This window comes from Podarcis filfolensis (assembly GCF_964270895.1).
Source record: "Podarcis filfolensis genome assembly, chromosome: 1".
Classification (NCBI taxonomy): Eukaryota; Metazoa; Chordata; class Lepidosauria; order Squamata; family Lacertidae; genus Podarcis; species Podarcis filfolensis.
Genome location: NC_139604.1, coordinates 878,699 through 900,124, shown reverse-complemented (window position 1 = coordinate 900,124; position 21,426 = coordinate 878,699). Strand labels below are relative to the sequence as shown.

The 21,426-nt window shown below is 41.5% G+C and overlaps 1 protein-coding gene across 3 annotated transcripts in view; it reads left to right on the top strand.

The window, feature by feature from the left end:
• MYL1 (myosin light chain 1) overlaps nucleotides 1-16,244 on the top strand; it is a 28,173-nt gene extending 11,929 nt beyond the window's left edge. The window contains exons 1-7 of one of the 3 annotated variants that reach the window (XM_083573262.1): nucleotides 2,467-2,744; nucleotides 3,546-3,570; nucleotides 7,859-8,002; nucleotides 9,344-9,517; nucleotides 11,519-11,596; nucleotides 15,131-15,185; nucleotides 15,928-16,244. In XM_083573262.1, the coding sequence (XP_083429388.1) occupies nucleotides 2,742-2,744; nucleotides 3,546-3,570; nucleotides 7,859-8,002; nucleotides 9,344-9,517; nucleotides 11,519-11,596; nucleotides 15,131-15,159 (453 nt within the window). In that variant the 5' untranslated portion in view covers nucleotides 2,467-2,741 and the 3' untranslated portion in view covers nucleotides 15,160-15,185; nucleotides 15,928-16,244. Of the gene's footprint in view, nucleotides 1-2,466; nucleotides 2,745-3,545; nucleotides 3,571-3,833; nucleotides 3,862-7,858; nucleotides 8,003-9,343; nucleotides 9,518-11,518; nucleotides 11,597-15,130; nucleotides 15,186-15,927 lie in introns of those variants that run through there. The other 2 variants (XM_083573261.1, XM_083573260.1) reach the window with 2 other exon arrangements.
• Nucleotides 16,245-21,426: the final 5,182 nt, after the last annotated feature.

The following is a 21,426-nucleotide window of genomic DNA, read 5'->3' as shown; positions in this document are numbered from 1 at the left end:
TCTGTGTGTTTTGTTTTACTTGTGAGCCAGCTAGAGGCTTTTTTCCATAAGCAGAATATAAATTCATTGGACAGTGAATAATAATTCCCATATCACTTCATCCTGGCTCACTCCCCTCTTCTTCCCCAGCATTTTGTGGCTCACCTCAGGTGCCAGCCCAGGTCCCCATGGCATCTTTCAAAAGCACCCAAGCAGGATTTGCCTTGAGGAGGAGAGGCTAGCAAAACTGAATACCTCTTAAAGGGCCTCACCTGCATTCTGCTGAATAGTACGTTGTCAAAACCAAACCAAACCAAACCAAACCCAGAAGGCCCAAAGGCAAAGGGATCTGTAGAGAATCCATTTTGCTTCAGCCTCGACACACGCAGACTCTGTACTGCTGAGGAATACAACTCATGTAAGATTCCCCAGCTTTCTTCTTACGCACCAATCAAGGCCTCATCCTGTCTAAACCAGTATTACCTCTGAAGAACTGACAGGTCAACCCTGATCATTTTCGAAGTGATTTGGGCTGTAATTCTGCACCGGTTTACAGGTGGGTAAGTCCCATTGGGTGGATCTACTCAGCAATCTATAGTCTATAAGCAAGCCAATCCCATAATGCCAATTTAGCTGTATCTAAGAATTTCTACTGTTACAGCTGGGAAACAACTTCACTCATGAAGTTTCAGCCTCCCTTTCAAAGAGAAAAATCCTTTCTTACCCACAGCAACAGAAGTGCAAAAATGGCCTGGTTTGTGGGGCTGGATGTGCATTCTCCTTGCTTGTAGGATGCCATCTATAGCGCTGGTGTGGCCCCACTCCTGCCTTTAACCCAAATTTACATGGGATTCATTCATGAATCTCATATTCTGAAAGTTTCTATGGGGTGAGTTTATTGGAAATGTAACCATGCCCTGGAGAATGACCGATCTTGGTCTTGCGGCTCAACAAGGAAAAAATACCTCCTGATAATAGATTTGGCATAGGAACCGAACGCCCTACTCCAGATGCTGCTCTTCACCTGTTAATTAGGAACTGTAGTTGTAGAACTTTATTAGTTACAAATTATTAAATATAATTGGAAATAATGATAGCATGGCAATTACTTGTTTAGCCGATGAAAAGGAATTAGGATTTTTCCCACAGCAAGCTTCACATTTCATTATGTCCAAGGGGAACTCCAGAGTCCTTTTTAGCTCATTCTGGAAGCAATTTTGAGTCCCATTCTGTTACCTCTAGAACTGTGGTAATTATCAATTAATTTTCAAACAAGGTAAATTACTCTCCTTTTTTTACCTGAACCAGAATCAAACCTGAGACACAGGTTTAAACTGTTGAACATAAACAAAACTGCATAAAAGCAAAATATATTTAAAATGTGGTCTCCCTACCCACACTTTAATACGCAAGTTAGATATGCAAGTTTTGTATTTTGTAGCTACTAGAAATGTCAAAGAATGGCAAGGGCAATGTTACAGGGATTGCAAATAAACCTGTAAATGTAGTGAGGGAAATGGTCATATTCCAAACTCCTGTCTCTGAATATCCCACCAGCTTTTTATTATAATGATGGGAACCCTCTCCTGCCTGTCATAAACCAGCAGAATATCATTTTTCCAAAACCTACATGAGCTACATTTTATCACAATTCACAAAATCTAAAAATACAGAATCTTATGAATCATACATACTTTAAATGCTAGAAGTAATTCAGATTACATATTTGACTTCAGGCAACCACCAAGCTGTTCAGTTTTGTTCTTAAGGCTATCAAGCCATTGGTTGGCTAAGTCAAACTATTTGAATCTAATTTTACACCACTAAGGTCCAATTCACATATTGCTCATGGATGTTGTAAAATCACTGAGCTCATGGTAAAATCATCCCATCAGCTCTACACAGGTGAATGTTTTCTGAATGTTTGTTTGATGTGGAATTCACTATGCCAGATTGAACTATTGAAGGCTAAAGTTTGCTCTGTCTTAGTAAAATGCCACATTACATAGGAGACAATATACACTCACCATTAATGCACGAATCAAGCCAAATTTATCATAAACCTGCTACTTTTTCTTGGATCTTTAATCATTTCCTTTGTGAACTTAACCTGGGAGTAACGTTCCCTTAACATAGTGGATCTTACTTCCAAGTAAACCTGCCTAACTCTCTGCCTTAACTGGCAAGTGAACTATGCTGACTGAAAGCAGGAGGGGTGGTTTCCCTGGGGTGTAATAATTTGGGATTAAGCTTCTTAAATTTGCTGGCTAGAAAATGTCGTTCTCAATACCAAAGGTATCAGACCTAGCTGAAAATGCTTAAGGCAGCCAGCTGGAGAAACCCTTGAGAGGTCCACTGTCCCACCAGCTGGCTCAATATGAACAGGCGTCCATAAGCGATAAGCCTTTTTTGAGGAAGACTACATAAGGAATATTCCATCTTTACGCTGCAGAGTGAAAAAGTGCTGACAGGATTCAAACTCAGGAAAGCAAGCAGCAGCTCCCTGACTGCTCTTCACCCTCCTAAAAATAGTGCCTACGAGAGGGCCATCAAGAAATGGATCCCTCTTTGCCTTTGCCCTAAGAAAGTTAAAGAACTCCCCTAGGGGGAGTGGCCACTACTCTCTGACACTTAATCCTGCCCATGATGTCACTGGCTTATGTTAAATAAGAAGAAATAAGGCCAGAGAGTCAGGACCACTCTCAGGGATTCAGGCAGCTTCCAGCCTTGCCTCCTCCTCTTCCCTTCCAACTTTCGCAATCATGGTGGGTGCAGGAGAAAATTAGTTCTGCATAGTGAGCCAGTGGTTTGATCTAACATTGTCATTTTCAAATGTGTAATTAGTGCATAGCATAAGGGAGTAGAGAACCAATATAGTGTCCTACCAAAATCATGCAGGAGTGTGTGCATCTATTCTTATTGTTAATGTGAAATTACTGGGATTATTTGGGAAATCTTGTCTTACGTAATAGCTCGCATGTTTCCTGTCTTTTATAGCAGGTTGTTGTTATCAATAGCCTGTAATTCATGTTTGCTGAAATATATGTGCAGTAGAATCCAAATGCACAACCTGCCTATGAACAGTAACAAAATGGCATGTTTTTTAAAATAAAGGCTTAAAGGACATATGGGTCTTAAACCTTCTGTTTTATTAGTTCTTTTGAATGTAGTATTTATTGCACAATGATATTTTCGATTTACATTATGTTCTCTACTGTAATGCAATAATATGTTCCTCTAAAAAGGATTAGGATATTTAGATCATACTGTATATATCTGTGATTCTGATTGTGTGCAGGAAGATACTATAATGGACTTCAAATACTTACATGACATTGTTATCTGCTTTTATTATTATTATTTTTCTAACATAAACTGCTTTTGGAGGGCTTTGCCCTGAAAGGTGGCCTGGAAAGATTTCAAATAATGGAATACATAAAATACATTTGTGGCCAAATTAGTTCACATAAACACACTATAGGATATGTATAACTTTTGTCTGTCAATGCAATTTTCCCTCCAAGAGTACTAGCTTTTTACTTTCCTCTCTCTTTTGCCAAATGCAGTCCTTCAGCGCTGATCAGATTGCTGGTAAGTGGAACATAAATTCAATTCCCTGCGTGTTGATGTGATTCATTGCACGGAACATCAAATACTGGATACTCATTAGCTTAAGTAGGCATTGTTCCATTAGCAACCTGGTGGCATCTCAGCTACACTTGAAAAATCGGACAAAATCCTTTTCTTTGCATCTTGGGAAGATGTTTCAAGGAGCAAGCTGGATGCTGTCAAGTCCAACAAGTCTTTCTTTTTTTAAAAAAGGGGCTTTTTGTGATTGATTTTTTTTCTAACAGATCGAGTTCTCCAAGGAACAACAGGATGGTAAGTTTTTGGGGAGAGCCAGTAAACATAGAGAGAGGTATTTTAATACCATTGGAATATGCCCGCTGGTATAAACAGTGAAGCTAAATTGACTTCAGTCATGTAGACTTCTACCACTTAAAGATCAGGCCACAGATTCCAAATCACTTCTTTAGATGTTTTATGTTTTGCTGTTGACTGCCTTGAAGCACAGATGCCAAGAGAATGCTGCCTTCCTCTTCTGGCACATAACTCTTCAGAAAGCTGGTAAGGCAGTAATGACAGAATGAGGTTTAAAGCCATTAGTAAGGAAGAAAGCACAGAAACAAAAATCTATAAATGTTGCATATTGATAAATAAATAAATGAAGGATTCATGACTGTCCAGCCAATGCATGTAGGATTATGACTCCTAGGAAATGCTAAGGGAATATCAAGCTGTATTGCTGGAGTGGGGCAGAGCTAAATCAATTTAACTAAGAATATAGTATGTAATATGAGTGTCATGAATTAAAGGGAATTTGGGGCTTATTTATTTATTTATTTATTGTAATCAGCCTGTTGTATACATTTCATAATTCCAGTAAATTAATGTTCCTACCCCCACAAAAAATCAGTCTGTGTGTCTTTGTCAGACAAAAGAAACAAATATCCCTTTATCAATTAAATATCCTAAAATATTACTTCTGTAAAGATAGTTTTATTTGATCCCAATTTATGTAAGTCTTTTATTATTCAATTAAAATTAAAAGCAAGACACCTTTATCACTAACATCACAGCCCTAATCTTCTCTACTCAGAAGTAAATCCTATTGAATTCAATGGTGGTTACTCCCAAGTAAATGAGGCTAGAATTACAGCCTTATAGTAGTAGCATTATAAGGCTTCTTGCCTATCATCCATTTTAATGCAATGTCACAGCAGTTGAATGGCATGTTGATATGCTACCACTCACATGTAGGATCAATATACTACAACGCTTTGGATTTTATGTGTCAAATAATTGGCTTGCATTATGTGATTTAAGATATGAGTATATGATGCAGAATGCCCCAGATATGGTGAATGTCAGCTTTCACTGGTATATCTACAAAGAGCTTGGTGGGGTGGGGGATATATATCTGTTTTCAGGTATTCACAAAATTCCTCTGGATTTCCAACATTCACATTTAAATGGCAACATTCAGTAAAATCTGGATGTTCACTGTAACATGGGGATTCTAAATGAAACCATCAAATGGCAAGATTTCTTTAACTTGATTTGATATGCCCTTGCTGTAGTGAGTACCTGTTGTTTTTTTACATTTCTTAGACCTATAAATTGAATGAAAAACCCACCTTGCCTAGAATGTACCTTTGAATTAAAAAGCTCTCTCTCCAGCTTCACATTCTGCTGCATTAACAACTTTCACAAGCAATACATTCCAGATTAAAGGGTATTCTTCGAGTTGCTCGTTAAGGTGACCATAGATTGATTAATTTGCTAGATTAATTTTAAATTAGTCAAAACCAAAGTATTTCAAAACAAAAGAGCTGGCCAACATTTAGTAAGAACACTTTTAACAGTTGAAACACTTTCTTTAGTCATATTAAACTGCTATAAAAGAAAAGTTGCCCCCAGTTAATATCAATTTTTTGGCTTATTAAAAAGTTGACAAACACCTAGCAAATTAAAGAAGACGTGGAAGAACCCTAAAATAAAATTTTTACTTCTGGGTTAATAAAGAAATTATTGCACTGCGCAACATGAAGGGGGGTAAAATCAGAACCCCAGCTGTGTCTTTAAGCACCCACACACATCTGTGGACTTAGCTTCACATTCTGCCTACTGCAAAAACATATTTTTAAACCTATTGAGATCTTGCATGGAGGGGAGAGGAAAGAATTTCAGTCACAATGCGTGCCTATAAAGAAAGGAAACATCTCTGGCCTTCCAATTGTTTCAGCAATGCCCATCTGTTCTTGGGCTGCAAATACACTGATCCAAAATACAGAGCAAAAAGAATCTGAGGGACAGAAGAACGTGCTTGAAGCATACTTTACTGAGCCTATTATTACCGTTAAAAATGTTAAACCAGGCTTAAAAGCTGAGCCAATATTGTTCGGAATCACACTGTAACCTGTTTCCCACCAGTATGCATGGAAAACTGACTGCTGTTTGCAGCAGCTGAAAATGAGGAATTTGCATTTTACATTCCCGAAAGTGGGTAGTCTTTTAAAAAGAAGAATAAAAATGGTGATGAGTTGGTGATGAGATCTTCCATTGGTGTAAATGAGTGAAGTTCTGTTGTTTGTAGCCAGTGAGGAAATATCAAATGTGAGCCTGGGAGCATGTAGCCGTCTCGTCTCTTCAATTCTAAAAGGCCAGAACTTTATGAGCTGTAATGGGAGAGGGCTAGCTATTGAAGTGCCTTGCAGGTCTCAATGCATCAGACAGTGAGGGGATTAATATCAGATATATTGGGTTACAGACTAGCAACCACACGTCCTGCCTCAGCGATTTAGGAGAGGGCTAGGGAACTTCTTGAGGCAGTATAAGGAGGGCAAGAGGGAGCACCAAAATAGTACAGCTTCACAAGCACCCAGGAGAAAATGAATGGAGGCTGCATAATTTGCCCCGTGGCTTACGAAAGACGGAAGAAGCAGAGTTCTATATAAAGCAGAAATTTACACTTTGCCAGGCATGATGTGGCTTCAGAACAAATTCCAAATTGGTCTAGAAGAAATTTCAAAACTGCTCTGTGGCGACTGCAGTTAGGTGACACTCTGGGTTCTTAACAGCCTTATAAATGCAGTGTAGAAGGTGAAAACTTTAAACCCCTCCAAAGACACACCTATTCATGCTGTCTTGCCTTTCTGTAGGTCCTGCTTGCTTTCCCACATTATTCATACAGCTTCGCTTCTATGCCTCTTTTACTGTCAAGATACAATGCTTGCTATTTTCAGCTGTTAGTTGTGTCAGATCCTTTTTCCATTTGCTGAACTTTTTGGCTGTCTGCAATGGCCCCCTGTAACCATAATTGCAAGGTTCTGCCTTGCTTTATATGATGATAGCAATGATGGTGAGATATTGATTTATACCCCTCCCTTTTCTTGTAATGGGACTCAAGGCCTCTTACAGATAAAAATAAGAACCATTAAAAACACAGGAAAGACAATTAAACATGGATATTAATTAATTAATATTAATTAATAATTAAATATGGATATTAATTAAACGGCGTTTCCGTGCGCTGTTCTGGTTCGCCAGAAGCGGCTTAGTCATGCTGGCCACATGACCGGCTCCCTCAGCCAGTAAAGCGAGATGAGCGCCGCAACCCCAGAGTCGGCCACGACTGGACCTAATGGTCAGGGGTCCCTTTACCTTTTTTATTTATTAATTAAAACTATATACATATATAACATCTATATGCATGCAGGCAGTTACGATAAAAGCTCCCACTTGTGAAACAGCCCCGTTGCTTCAACCGCAGAGGAGAGTAACCAAAAAAGGTGAGACATCCACACCAGTGCTTCCTTCTGTGGAGACTCCACTCAGGCAATCTCTCTCTCTCAAAAGTGGGGTGGAAGCAGATAGGCAGAGTCTTCCTGGGGGGCAGGTGTCAGAGCAGATGCCCCAGCTCATATCTTACCTCCTCCTCCATGGGGCTATGGCAATGTGGCTGTTTCACATGGAGGATTTTAAAATGTATCAACCTTATCAGGGCTCTATTAGCCATCATAAGGTATGGTAAACAGTCAATATTTATTGGGGGCAGGGTTGTGAACCAAAGGGGCTCACTGCTTCCATGAAAAAGGGACAAGGGAGGGGGCCAAATCTCAGCTTGTAATGGCTATTAGAGGCAAAAAATGGGGGGGGGGGATAAATTTGATACTACCAGTAAAATTATGCAAATGTCACACCACTGGAATTTTGTTGCAGAGAAAGTGGCCCTATTAATATTTATACCATAGTAGATACAAACTAGTGTATGGGCAAGTTGTTTGGCTATGGTGACACTGACACTTTCCTCTTGCAGACTTTAAGGAGGCCTTCCTCCTTTTCGACAGGACTGGTGAAAGCAAGATCACCCTAAGCCAGGTTGGAGATGTCATTCGTGCTTTGGGGCAGAACCCCACCAATGCTGAGGTCAAGAAGATCATGGGCAACCCCAGCAATGAGGGTAAGGACTCTGAGATGAAATGGTCCGTATTATGTCCTCTTAACGTTCAGTCAAATTCTCCTTTCCCACTACCTTAATTTTAGTGAAGATGGAGTGTGCTTTCCTCTTATTCAAGCCTTGACCACACAAGCATTTGTGGGGGTGGGGTTTTTATTTTTAAAAAATTAAAGCATTTAATATTAGGTTATTATGGACATGAGTTTGTAGAACTTGTGAATGTGCACAGTAATTTTTTCAGCTCAACAGTTTTATTCCAGGTTTGTTGTTGTTGTTTAGTCGTGTCCGACTCTTTGTGAACCCGTAGAATAGACCAGAGTATGCCAGGCACTCCTGTCTTCCACTGCCTCCCTCAGTTTGGTCCAACTCATGTTAGTAGCTTCCTGATGTCTTTGATGAGAAAGAGTCAAGCATGTGCCAAGGGCATATCTGAAGACATATGATACAGCTACTTCATGAAATTAAATAGTTCAAGATCTGACTAGTGCCTGGTGGGACCTATATAAACTGACTTGAAATTGCCGTCTGTACTGAGCCCCTTAAGCCCCCATCACCTCACCACTAGCTAGTTTAACTATTTCCAGGAATCAGAAGTCTTGATTAGCTTTTAACACTTGCTGAATCCAAGGATTAGAGGGGTCTAGCCAGGATTTTTGTTAGGGGGGCAGCCTTTTGTTGGGGGAGGCAGAACCTCAGTTAAGTATTTTTATTGCTTTTTATTGATTTACGGGGGGCAGCTTCCCCCATCCCCCCTTGGTTGCCCCCATGGGTCTGGCACTCCTCACCCCACAACTCATAACAATATCTAACTCACAGCCCCTTTTCCTTTAAAGCTGTTAGCAAGCTTTACCAGTGTGAAGGTGCTGTACGAAAAGCCATAGTACACAGCACTAGAAACACCACTATAAAACTATAATAAATAGATAATGCATGAAATAAATAGCGTGTTCAAATTAAACTACAGATCCTTTTTCACAAGCAGTGCAACCACTGTATGCTTGTGTTTCCTTAGAAATGGAGCTGGACAACCATTAAATTATGATTTCTTTAAATTATGATTCCTGTAAAAACCGTCCCACTCCACTGAATACAGATTTGCCTCCTTTATGTGTATGTAGCATCACCTGATGATAAGTACAACAATAAGCAAAGACTTCAGTGTTTTATGACTACCTGAAAGCTTTGGCAGTAGTACCATATTGTGAAGGAAGAAATTTAATTTCTAAAGGAAGCATAGTTTTGGTTGAGAAACAGATGTAAATCACAGGATAGCACTTCATGAGAACTTCCTAAAGCATCACAAATACATCTGAGAACATTGTTGATAATGTTGTTTTATTGTAGAGATGAATGCCAAGAAAATTGGGTTTGAAGAGTTCCTGCCCATGATGCAAGCAGCAGCCAATAACAAGGACCAGGGCGGCTTTGAAGACTTTGTTGAAGGTCTGCGTGTCTTTGACAAAGAGGGCAATGGGACCGTCATGGGCGCTGAACTCCGTCACGTATTGGCCACTCTGGGTAAGGCTTCCAAAAGTCCTCATAGGGTTGGAAGGAACCATAAAGGCCATCAGAGCACCAAGAATTCTCTGTAAGGGATCCCAAGGCTTTCCACCCCCTTAAACCAAGCACTGGAGTCCTCTGAGAGACGGGTTGGAATAAAAATAGGAAAATAAAGTAAATGTTTCTGGAGCTGGAGAAGATTAACTTTTTAACCACTTTAAATCTGTATTGGCATTAGTGCCCAATTATTATTTCCAATGTAATAAAATGGATATCTATAATAGCAAAGGCCTATTTATATAAATTTGGATAATCCACACTTTCCCTGAAGTATAACAATGTGATATAAAACATTCAAGATTATAATAAAATAACTAAAAGTGTAATTAAAAGTAACTCTTTACCATGGCTGTTGATACCTGAGGTGCATGTTTTTGGACCCACCTTATTTTTAAGGTTGGAAGTTGTTTTAAGTTGTTTTTATATTATGTTTTAATGACGTAGCCCACCTGGGATCTTAGCATGGAGAGCAGGTAATACAAACATACATACAGACATCAATAAAGCATCATTAAATCCTGGTTGGTTAAAAAGAAATATATTTCAAAGACACTGAGAATCATACAGCCGCAGGAACAGAGCATGTGATCTTAGGGGGTGAAACTTAATTTTTGCAAATTTCTTCAGTGAAGGGTCTTAAAAATATGTTTTAGAGTTTGAGGAATTTATATTTGCTATTATTTTGTGATTAGACAACATTCAGCTTGGTAATTTGATTTGATGAAGGTTTCAAAAAACTAGATAATTTTAATTTTACCTTCTGAAAATCTCAGGTATAGATGATAGATAGATAGATAGATAGATAGATAGATGATGACAAGAATATAAACTACAAGTCCAAGCACTTGGCAGTTGTTTGCAATGATTTCTGTGCAATTTTACAAACATTTTATTTACCAAGCAAAACTTAAGTATATTAATTTAACCAAAATATCTTTTGAATTCCCAAGTCATGTTACAACTTTTTAGATCCATCATATTTGGAATTTGAAAGTTGAATAATTCAACATGCCCTTTTGCAGGGGTACCTCTCCTTTGATATCCTGTGTGGTCATGGATCTGTTGTGAGCACCTAGAAAGTTGCTTCCACAGCAGCAGGAAACAAAGGTGATCCACCCTGAGTTCTGCATGTCAGCATTTTGACTGCCTAACCACATTGCACCCTTGGCTGAAAGTCCACATAGATTGCTACAACACCGCAAGTCCCATGACATCACTAGTGTCAGAAATGAAGAGCTACCAGAACAGATACACTGACCTAGTTTGTACATCTACAGTTAAAATATGGTTTAATTGGAACGAGGCGTGTGCTGGTGCATGCTGCTCAGAAGTCTCCACTTCAGATCTCCCCCACCCTGTTCCTGCTGTTGTCATTCCAGGGAGGAGATAAACCAGAGGCCAGCTGTGTGTTACACGTGAACCAGCGCTCGTAGTTTGTTTATCTGAAAGAAACCATGAGCCAGTAAGCTAAGAACAAACTAAGAACAAACTGCTTGGGGTTTCTTTGGAGTGAAACACACCATGAGTGATAGCTGACACATAACACAAAGCCAGTCTCTTGTTTGCCCCCCACCCCGCAGCACAGCATAGGCCTTTGTAAGAACAGGATGCTGAACTAAATGTGTCTTTGGTCATATCCAGCAGGGTTTTTCTTATATTTAGATCTGTAAACTGCTTAGAAGCAATTTTGGCACATAAGCAGTATAGTCGTACCTTACTTCTCGAATGTAGTCTGTTCTGGAAGTCTATTCAACTTTCGAAAACCAAGGCTCAGCTTCCAACTGGCTGCAGGAGCTTCCTGCACTCAAGAGGAAGCCGTGTTGGATGCTCATCATCTAAAAATGTTCGAAACGGAACGTTCAAAAACTTACTTCCTGGTTTTGGGCATTTGGAAGCCAAAATGTATGAAGCCAAATGTACCAAGGTGTTCGACTGTATATAACATCTTCTGTGGTTTAGGTGAGAAGATGAAGGAAGAAGAAGTAGAGGAACTGATGAAAGGGCAGGAAGACTCCAACGGCTGCATCAACTACGAGGGTAAGTTCCACTATACAGTAGGGGAAAGCAGCCATCGGGTGGGGTCAAATGAAAGAGGGCAGCGGTGCTGGAGGGAGGAGAATTTAACACTTCCCTCACCCATGCTGTTTTCCCAAGTAAATTGCACACCCCAAGCTGCTATTTTCTTTGCTTTGCTTTGCTGGAGACCCAATATAAAACAGTGGTACCTGTGTTTTCCTCCCCAGTAGCTTTGGGGGAATTTCAGCTGGGGAAAATGTGCAGGAGGAAAGGGAGAAATATCCTCTCCCCAGCACTATTTCACTAGTGTATTCCATCCCTCACCCAAGCACAGATGCCTTTCCTTTTTAAGTTGGCATATCAGATCATGGATTTCTCATGTCACCTCTGTTTGTGCTCTGAAGAGATGCTGGGGATTGAACTTAGGACCTTCTGCATGCAAAGCAGATGCTCTACCACTGAGCCACATCCCCCTCCCAAATGATGGGGCTGAATCTGTGGTGTGCCCTTATCAGCAGCCCAATGCGGACAAGCTCATTGCAGGGGAAAGCGGGTGGCCAGTGTCCAAAGCGAGAGAGAAAAGAAGTGGGATGGTTAGCCCACGTTCATGTCCACCGGAAAAGAAAGGAGATTGTTTATGGGGCCACATGAAAAGTATGGCATCCCTCGCCCACTTTCAGCACTGAGAATGGTGCATGAATAGCAGCGGTTTCTCTTGTCGCCTAGGTTGAAATCCAACACTCCTGGCACTGGAACACCTGTCTTTCCATGAAAGGAATGAAAGGCTCCCTATCATTACCACACCAGCCATGATGCTTTTGAGCTATTAATTTATTAGATGTTGAGCTTTTCAGCATTTCCCAATGACTTCTCCCAATGATTTCATGTAGGTTTGGGTTGAAGTGTCATCAGTCTGCAGATGACACTTGGTCAGCTCTACCTCAGCTCCCCACAGGCTGTTGAACTTTTCAACCAATGACTGGAGGCTGTACAGGGTTGGATGAGAATGAACAGGCTGAAATTGAATCCATTGGGTAGGCAAACCCATAACTTTGGACAGAGGCTTACATTGGTCTTAGATGAAGCTGTGCTCCCCTCAAAGGACCATGTTTGCAGTTTGGGAGTGTAACCCTGGACTCAGAGCAAATTGGGGGTGCTCAGGTGGCAGCAGTGGCCAAGGATGCTTTTTGCCAGTTTAGGTTGGTATGCCAGCTGTGATCCTATTTGGAGTGCAGAGCTTGCCTCACTTACTCATGCACTAGTGACATCTAGACTAGACTACTATAATGCACTTCATGTCAGAGGTGCCTTTAAAGATGGTCTGGTAACTTTGATTGGTACAAAACATGGTCACTTGGAAACCAGGCATTTGGAACATATTTCACTAATATTGCATCAGTTGCGCTGGTTGCCAATGCATTTCTGGGCCCAATTCAGAGTGCCCAAAATGGTTTGGAGACAGGTTCATCTGTACCTGTCTCAACCTGCCCTAATGTAAAGCTCTACCTTGCAGGCCCTGTTAATATGCCTGCCTCCAAAGATGGTTAGGTTGCTCAGGCTTCTTACTATGGTCTGACTCCACTGGGGTTGTTGCTGTTGTTGTGCTTATGATGACTTTTAATAGCGTTTTGAAGGAAGCAGCTGCTCTAAATGCTCAAAACGGTTTAAATATTAGGTTTTATTTTGTATATCATGATAAGTCCAACATATAAACAAACAAACAAACAAAGAGCAGCTGGAGAAATCCCTGCATGGCTTCAGTTGAAAAGCAACAGGCAGGGATCAGAGAGAAATGCCATAAGTGTGGCTTCCAGAGCGTGGGGGCAGTGTGGAAGCTGGAATGACTGTTGGGGGGGGGGGAGGACAATTACCGTAGCTTGAAAAAAATGCAATGACAGAAAGGGATCAGGAATTGCATGAAAAAAGGACTCTGAACCATTAGCAGATCCTCATAGAATCAGATGACCCTGAGGGTCATCTAGCCCAACCCTCTGCAATACAGGAATCTCAAAATGTGGTCCTCCATCCAGCTCTATCTACAAGAACGGCAAAGACAGGGGTGTCTTACCCATAGAGGCTAGTGGCGCAGGGCACCAAGTTCTGGAGGCTGCCAGGGAAGAGGCGGAGGCTGGACGTGGCGCCTCCTGGCATCAACTTGCCGCCTGCCTCCGCCATGCCGCACTGAAGCAGCACCATGCCCAGAGCCTCCGCCTGCCATGGCCACCACGGCACGAAGCGGCCAGCTGAGCCGCGAGCCTCCGCGTCCAGCCTCCGCCTCTTCCCCGCCGGAGGAGCTGCCCTCCAGCCGCTGCCCGCCTCCTCCAGCTCCGCAAAGCTGTGTGTGTAGCCGGCAGCGCTGTCCTCCCTAAAAAAGATTGGCAACTCTGGGAAGGGGGGGGGGCCGGCAGAGGGATATTTGCACCACGGCGCCGGATATGCTTAAGATGGCCCTGTGCAAAGACAACCTGATTACTTTGTGAGGTAGCTGGGACTGAAGCAACAGGGCTCAAGAGTGTACAGTATGAGAAGTAATCCCAAGAAAGAGTGGAGATCAGAGAATTCACATCTCACTTTGGATTTATCAGTGCTGTCATTTGTCGACTGGTGGCAGGCGCTACTAATTAAATGAGGTGATAGTCAAGTTTTATTTTTTTATTATCGTTCTCATAAATTTACACACCACAATTGTAAAAAGCCTCAAAGCAGTTTACAAAAAGATAAAACAGTAAAATCATTGAAAATTTACAACCGTACCTTAAAACATACAAAAGTTAAAATACTAAAACAGATTAACCTTCTCTCAACTTTCTAAGCATCTGGGTAGGATGTCTAAACAGGAATGTTTTTAGCAGGCACCAAAAAGAGTACAGTGAAGGCACCTGCTTGCTCTCAATAGGCAGGGAATTTCAAAGTACAGGCGCTACCACACTAAACAATCAGTTGAATGGGCACATGTTGGATAAGGCAACCTCATAGTTTTACTCAGAGCAGGTCCATTTAAATTAATGGACCTAACTTAGTCGTGTTCATTAATTTAAATGGGTCTACTCTGAGTAAAACTTAGTTAAATACCACCCACGGGGTTCAGCTCATGTTGCAATTCTACTACTGGCTCATCAGTTCCACTGAAATATGCTCTCAGTACAGAAGAATTTTGACACATCTGGAAATGTCTGTTTTATTTTTATATATACTAACAGTGAACACAGTTCTATTGAGAGCTTGTTCTTAAGGAGCTAAAATGATGCCAGCCTTGCATGAGAAGGAAGTAGCAGTAGCAGCGGGTTGAGGGAGAACCCCAAAGTTTGCAGAAGTACCAAAACAAAAAACAAAAAAACCCACACCTCGGGGGGGGGGATCCTAATCCTAATAGTCCAATGTGGACCAAGCACACTCTGTGGGTATGGAATGCTGACTGGCTCTTGGGGAAGGGAAAAAGAAAACCGAGAGGGAGGTGGATTCGGATGGAGTGTCCTGAGCAGGAGCACTCGATACTGCAATGTCTTTTTCAAGTTCCCTGCTTCCATGACGTATTGATTATGTTTTATTCCACAGCATTTGTGAGGCACATCATGTCTGTCTAAACAGATTTCTCAAGACACGTAGTTTGGTAAGTTCCTTCTGTACACGTGCTCTGGTTTCTTTCACACTTCTATTTGTGGGTGCCTTTTATTATCTGCATGTAGCCAGCAGTAGCACTGAGCTGCTATAGGTGGCATCCCTACCAGTATCAGCTGAATTTCTGTGGGTGACAATTTGAAAAGAGCTGCATTGGTTTATAATACAAAAAGGACCCTGTGACATTCAATCCCTTTCAAGGGTTTGACACAACTGTAACAAGTACATAAATAAGGCATGGCCCAGCCCAAGTGAATGGTGTTTCAGTCCCACTTAGAGCAATTCTGTCTCTCATTAAAGTCCGTTAGAAGAGCTTCACTTGGGCTGGATTGTGTCCACAATTCCTGTCTAATGCTGACTTTTCTCTAAGATAAGGATTTCTCTATGATTCTTAAACATAGATCATAGGCACACAAAAATAACTAATGGCAGCATTGGGGCTTTAATCATATTATACATTTCACTCTGATCTCCAAATAACCTGACATAAACACTTAGGATCTTATGTGGTCTCATCAGTAGATCCAGAAGATACCAAGTCAGCTATGGCTGACCAGGAACAAGTTGTTATCAGTCTCAGTTTTCATATCTGTAAAATGGAACTATTGCTGCCTACTCATAGGGTTATTTCAGAGAGAAAGTATTTATTGCAGGTTGAAAATGTAAATATAGGCATCCCCCCCAACTTATAATAAAATACAGAATCTAATGATATTTGCTTTGCTTTTTGACAGAACAAGATCAGCGGGCACTTGAGATCTACAAATCTAGGAAACTATTGCTCCATCCAGTAACACCATCCTAGAGCCTTAAAGGATTGTAATAGATGCCTTCCAATCATCCCCTTTTTGAAAGCCATCAGCATCAGACACCAATTGAATCTCAAAGTTTTTACACTTCACAGAAGAAGCACTTGCCAAGGCAAATGAGGACTACATTGCCACAGCTGTTAAGCCCAATTATCTTTTTTCCATATTGTCCACCATGAAAACAGTGTATGTTCTTGGCTGGGGGAATACAAATCTGATAATAAATCTCTGTGGTCAGTGAATGGCTGGAAAATCTTTCTTTAATCTGTTCAGATCCCCATTAAAACAAATTTGAAGTCTTAATTTATTTTCTCTATATGTTGTATTCCATACAATAAAGTTTTATCAAAAAAAGATATTATCTGAGGTTCAATTTGATTTCATGTAGATCCAAGAGCGGTTTTAATTCCTTGGGGATGAGAGATAGAGTGAATTTTTTAACAGTTCTTCAATGGTTTCAAATTTTTCATTGGAACATATTCAATTCTTATCCAAGAAAACTTCAGAATGTCCATTAATTACTTTAATTGGCCAGTACATTCTTTACAACTTATTAATTGAAGGGACAGGTGCCAGGCAGCTGATGAATAAGTAATTAAATTATCTCTGTCATAGGCATGTGCCCTTTAGCATCCTCCCAGTTCCTCGTGGCTCAAAGGAATGGAAGGAATGAGCATATGGTAATGGTAATGTCTCTTCCTACCAAAGTAGGTAGCAAAAGTCAGAAGCAACAGATTCCATTGAATTTAGAGATGTTGACAAATAGTGCCCTTTAAAAATGTGTTTATAAACTATTTTAGGAATGCCACTAAAATGCATTTGCCACATTGAACTTAAAAGCTAACTTGCGCCATGCAAAATAGCTCATTTAGAATTTTCTAAAGTGGAATTTTGTAAGACTGAGCCATAAAGTAGAACTTCCAGTTTGAATCAAACACAGAGCCTAACTTATCATCAGCTTGGAAATGGGAGGTCTGTGATTCAAATCAGAATTTTACAAAAAATGTGAGACCCAACAACAAATATTTTCATTTTAACTGCATTTCAAATGTGAGTAAAAAAATTATTGGGCCACCCAGATGGAGTACAACAATTACAGCCACTTGTGTTAATTTCTATGTCGGCAATGATAAAACAAGGTTTATTTCATTTGTAGTACAGAGTTAAGACCTTGATTTAATCTTACTCTTTGATGGCTGCTGTAGAGTAATTAAACAACAAAGCTACATCATTACTGGCATACCTTGGGTCTCAGCTTGACACTTTCCCCATCCCCTGGGCACATATAAAACTACTTTAAGCCCCTAGCCAAGTGTCAGCTTATTCTATAACAGTCTGTCTTAACCTTATTAAATTTCTACATGTGAAATGGTCATAACTCAAGAGGCACCAGGTGCATCAGCGAGGTGGGGTTTGAGAAGCAATGTAATCCTTAATGCGCCAGCCAGCTGTAGAAGTGGGTGGTGTCAGGTTTCCATGTCTTCCTCCACCAAACCCCCTCACCACCCCATGTTCCTATTTTAAACCCTGGCATGCAGGCAAATGTCCAAATTAATATTTGCACTAGTTTGTGCATGGATAGGCTGCCAACCATTCATAACACAGTCTCCATAAGTGGAAGAACAGCCAAGCCATTTTGTGCATGCTTGCAGACGGGAAAGAAGCAACTTGTACCTGATTCCTGACAATTAGATTCTCTCTAGGAATCTATGTTTGCGGGGTTAGTTCCTATATTTAAATGGGATGCAGGGTGAAGGTATTTAGAAATCAAACTTGATTTTTTTATTTTTCATGAACATTAAGGATGTATTAGACACTGCTTTCATTGTGTTTGGAAGGGCATACATGATGTGTTGCCCATTCTTCCCTTCACATCTCTGGAACAGGCAAGGCTGAGAAATAGTGACTGTCCCAAACACTTAGCCATGAAGGGTTAGCAATATGAAGCCATTTCCCCCAGTCCTAGTCAGACACTCTAACCACTGTGCGATACATCTGCCTATACGTTTGTTCTTCAGGAAGAAGTAAGAAAAAGAGTAGGCTGCTGTCTAATAACTTTAATTTGGCTATTACATCTACCTGTCAGACTGGGTAGCCATACAATGTCACAGGCAGGTTGAGGGGAATAATAGAATCATAGAGCTGTAAAGTTGGAAGGGACCCCGAGGGTCATCTAGTCCAACCCCCTGCAATGCAGAAATCTCAGCTAAAGCTGAGTTTGCGTTTAAGGAAAGCAGGGCTTTAGCCTTTTCACCTCAAATCATATTTCTGTTGCTTCTACACTAGTCCTCAACAGAGATCATACACAGAGCATGTGACACAAACACTGCCCACCAAAAAAGTGATGCTGTATTCTGAATAATTGTGTAAGGAAAAGCAGTGTTCAATGTGCAGAGGCATCACTGCACCTGTTAATCCAAAATCGTATTTGTTCTATTAAAGGACTGTGACTTAGCTAAAGTTAGCCATGAAATTAGCCCAACTGAACAATTTAGGCATGATTAAATCCCTTTGCTTTCAATGCAATTATCAGGCGTGGCCAGACTTGGCCCGCCAGATGTTTTGGGACTACAACTCCCATCATTCCTAGCTAACAGGACCAGTGGTCAGGGGTAATGGGAATTGTAGTCCCAAAACATCTAGAGGGCCGAGTTTGGCCGTGCCTGGATTTAGTTGAAGAGTCGGACACGACTAAACGACAACAACAACAACAAATTTAGCTGGGCTGCAGCCTTTAAATAGCAGTGCAGTTTAAGATGTGATAATCTTTTCCCACCCAGTAACTGAAATACATCCACACATCTCCTAACTCCAGCTCCTTTCTTTGTCACTCTGTGTACTGAATATCAATGTAGATTCAGACTCCTCTTCCAGTCCTTGTCACCTCAGTCCCTCACTGAGATTCTAGGAGGAGGCCGAAATGCAACCGGTGCCCTTGTTCCCAGCATGGCAGCCAACTTAATGCGGGAAGCATCCCTTGATGGTAAGATGGTTGAACTTGAAGCCATTGTTCCACTGGCCTTTAAATGTGCAAAGTGCTTTACACTGGTTCCTCGGAGCAGAAGGGAAGCCCACTCTGGCCACCACTGAGGGGCTCTCCCCACCTCCACTCAGCACCAAAGCCAGGTGGGACTGTGGGAGCTGAAGGCTAGAGCCTCTAAATCGCTAGACTAGCAGGTGGAGAGGAGCCAACTTGTGGCTCGCCTCAGGTGCCAAAATGTCTTGGGCTGGCTCTGCCTAGACATCTAAAGACTGCTGCTTTTATGTGGGGCTGGCCCCAAACATTTTGCTGCCTGAGGCAAAGGACAAGATGGTGGCTCTCCCCCATTGCACATACAAAAATCAACTGGAATGACAGTTAAATCTTAATCCGCCCTGTTGATAGGACAGTGTCTCCACTGCCTTAGAGGGCACAGGGCAGGCTGTATGGCTCAGACAATTCTGCCCTCCCCAGCCTAACCCTAACCCTAAAACAACCGCTAACCCTAACCGTACCCCTAGCTCAAAGCCTAAGCCTAACCCTAAACCAAAATTTACCCTAATCCTAACCCTAAAACAAACCTTAACCCCAGCACTTTTTTCCTAGAAAAATAGGTGCTGGTACATGGAGTTGTTGCAGTAACCGTCACACTTTTTAACCAAAAAGAGAGAGGTGCCAGTACTACGTAGAATTAGGATTGGGGCCAGGACTAGGGCTAGGGTTACGGTTACGTTTGGGTTTAGGGTTAGGGTTGGGGTTAGGGTCAGAGTCAGTGTTAGGGTTATCATTATGGTTACAGTTAGTTGTTTGTTGTTCAGTTGTTTAGTCATGTCCGACTCTTCGTGACCCCCTGGACCAGAGCACGCCAGGCACTCCTGTTTTCCACTGCCTCCCGCAGTTTGGTCAAACTCATGCTGGTAGCTTCAAGAACACTGTCCAACCATCTCATCCTCTGTTGTCCCCTTCTTGTGCCCTCAGTATTAGGGTTAAAAGATTAAGATTTTTTGGGTTACGGTTAGGTTTTTTAGGGTTAGAGTTAGGGTTAGAGTTGCGTTGGGTTGGGTTGGGTTAGGGTTAGGCTTGGGGTTAGGCTTGGGGTTAGGCTTGGGGTTAGGGTTGGGGTTAGGGTTGACTTAGGGTTGTGTTTGGTTTAGGGTTAGGGTTAGGGTTGGGGTTAGGATGGGTTGTGTTAGGGTTGGGGTTGGGTTAGGGTTAGGGTTATCGTTATGGTTACAGTTAGTATTAGGGTTAGGGTCTTTTGGTTTAGGGTTAGGCTTAGGTTTTTTAGTTTTAGGGTGAGGGTAAGGGTTAAGGCTTAGCCTTAGGTTTAGGTTTAGGCTTAGGCTTAGGCTTATAGTTTGGTTTAGGGTTAGGGTTTTTTAGTGGTGGTTTAGTGTTATGGACCAGATTTGGGTTAGGGTTTGTTTTTCGCTGAGTGTTAGGGCTAGGGTTAGTTTTAAGGTTAGGGTTAGGGTTAGGATTCCTGCTTGGGTTAGGTTTAGGGTCAGAGTCAGTGTTAGGGTTATAGTTATGGTTACTGTCAGTATTAGGGTTAAGGGTTAGGATTAGGGTTTTTCAGGTTAAGGTTAGGGTTAGGGTTTTTGTTTATGTTTAGGGTCTAGGTTAGGATTTGTGTTAGGGTTAGTGTCAGTGTTAGGGTTATGGATATGGTTATTATTAGGGTTAAGGGTTAGTGTAAGGGTTTGTTTTAGGTTTAGGATATGTTTTAGTGTTAGGGTTTCTTTTAGGGTTGGGTTAGGGTTATGGTAAGGGTAAGTTTAATGGTTGGGCTTAATGGTTAGGGTTAGGCTCAGGGTCAGGGTTAGGGTTAGGGTTTGGTTTATATTCAGCATTAGGGTTTGGTTTAATTTTGGGGTCATGGTTAGTGTTGTGGTTATGGTTGGAGTTAGGTATGTGCCACCACAGTAACAGCACAAGGAACTGAAGCATCTTTGTTTATTGCAGAATGTGGGAAGCAATGGAGATACAGGGGCAGCGAAGTGTATAGGGAAAGCTGTTGAGTGCAGGCTGTATGTAGCTATTCTGGACAATTTATTTCTCGTACTGATCTTTGTCCAGTGCTTGCACAAACCCAAGTTAGCATCTCCATTCAGCCACAAAGCTCACCCGACTATTTAGTCCAGTTTTACTGGCAATGGTAATTTTAATAGGTCCAATTAATGTGCAATCATGACACGTGTGTCATGCTGGATCCAGAAGGCAGAACAGGAGCGGAACAGGGTTGCCTATGGTGTGTTTATGTGCACCGCTGATGCATGCGGGAGACAAGAACGGAAGGAACCCCCTCGTGAAATGGTCACCACATATTGAAGCATTCTTATTATGCCCTTCAGCTAAGGGTTCCCAGAGTGGCTTATGAGATCTGACTCTTTCAGTCTAACATGCTTCACAGGGCTGTTTGGGGGTTTTGCTGAGGAAAACCA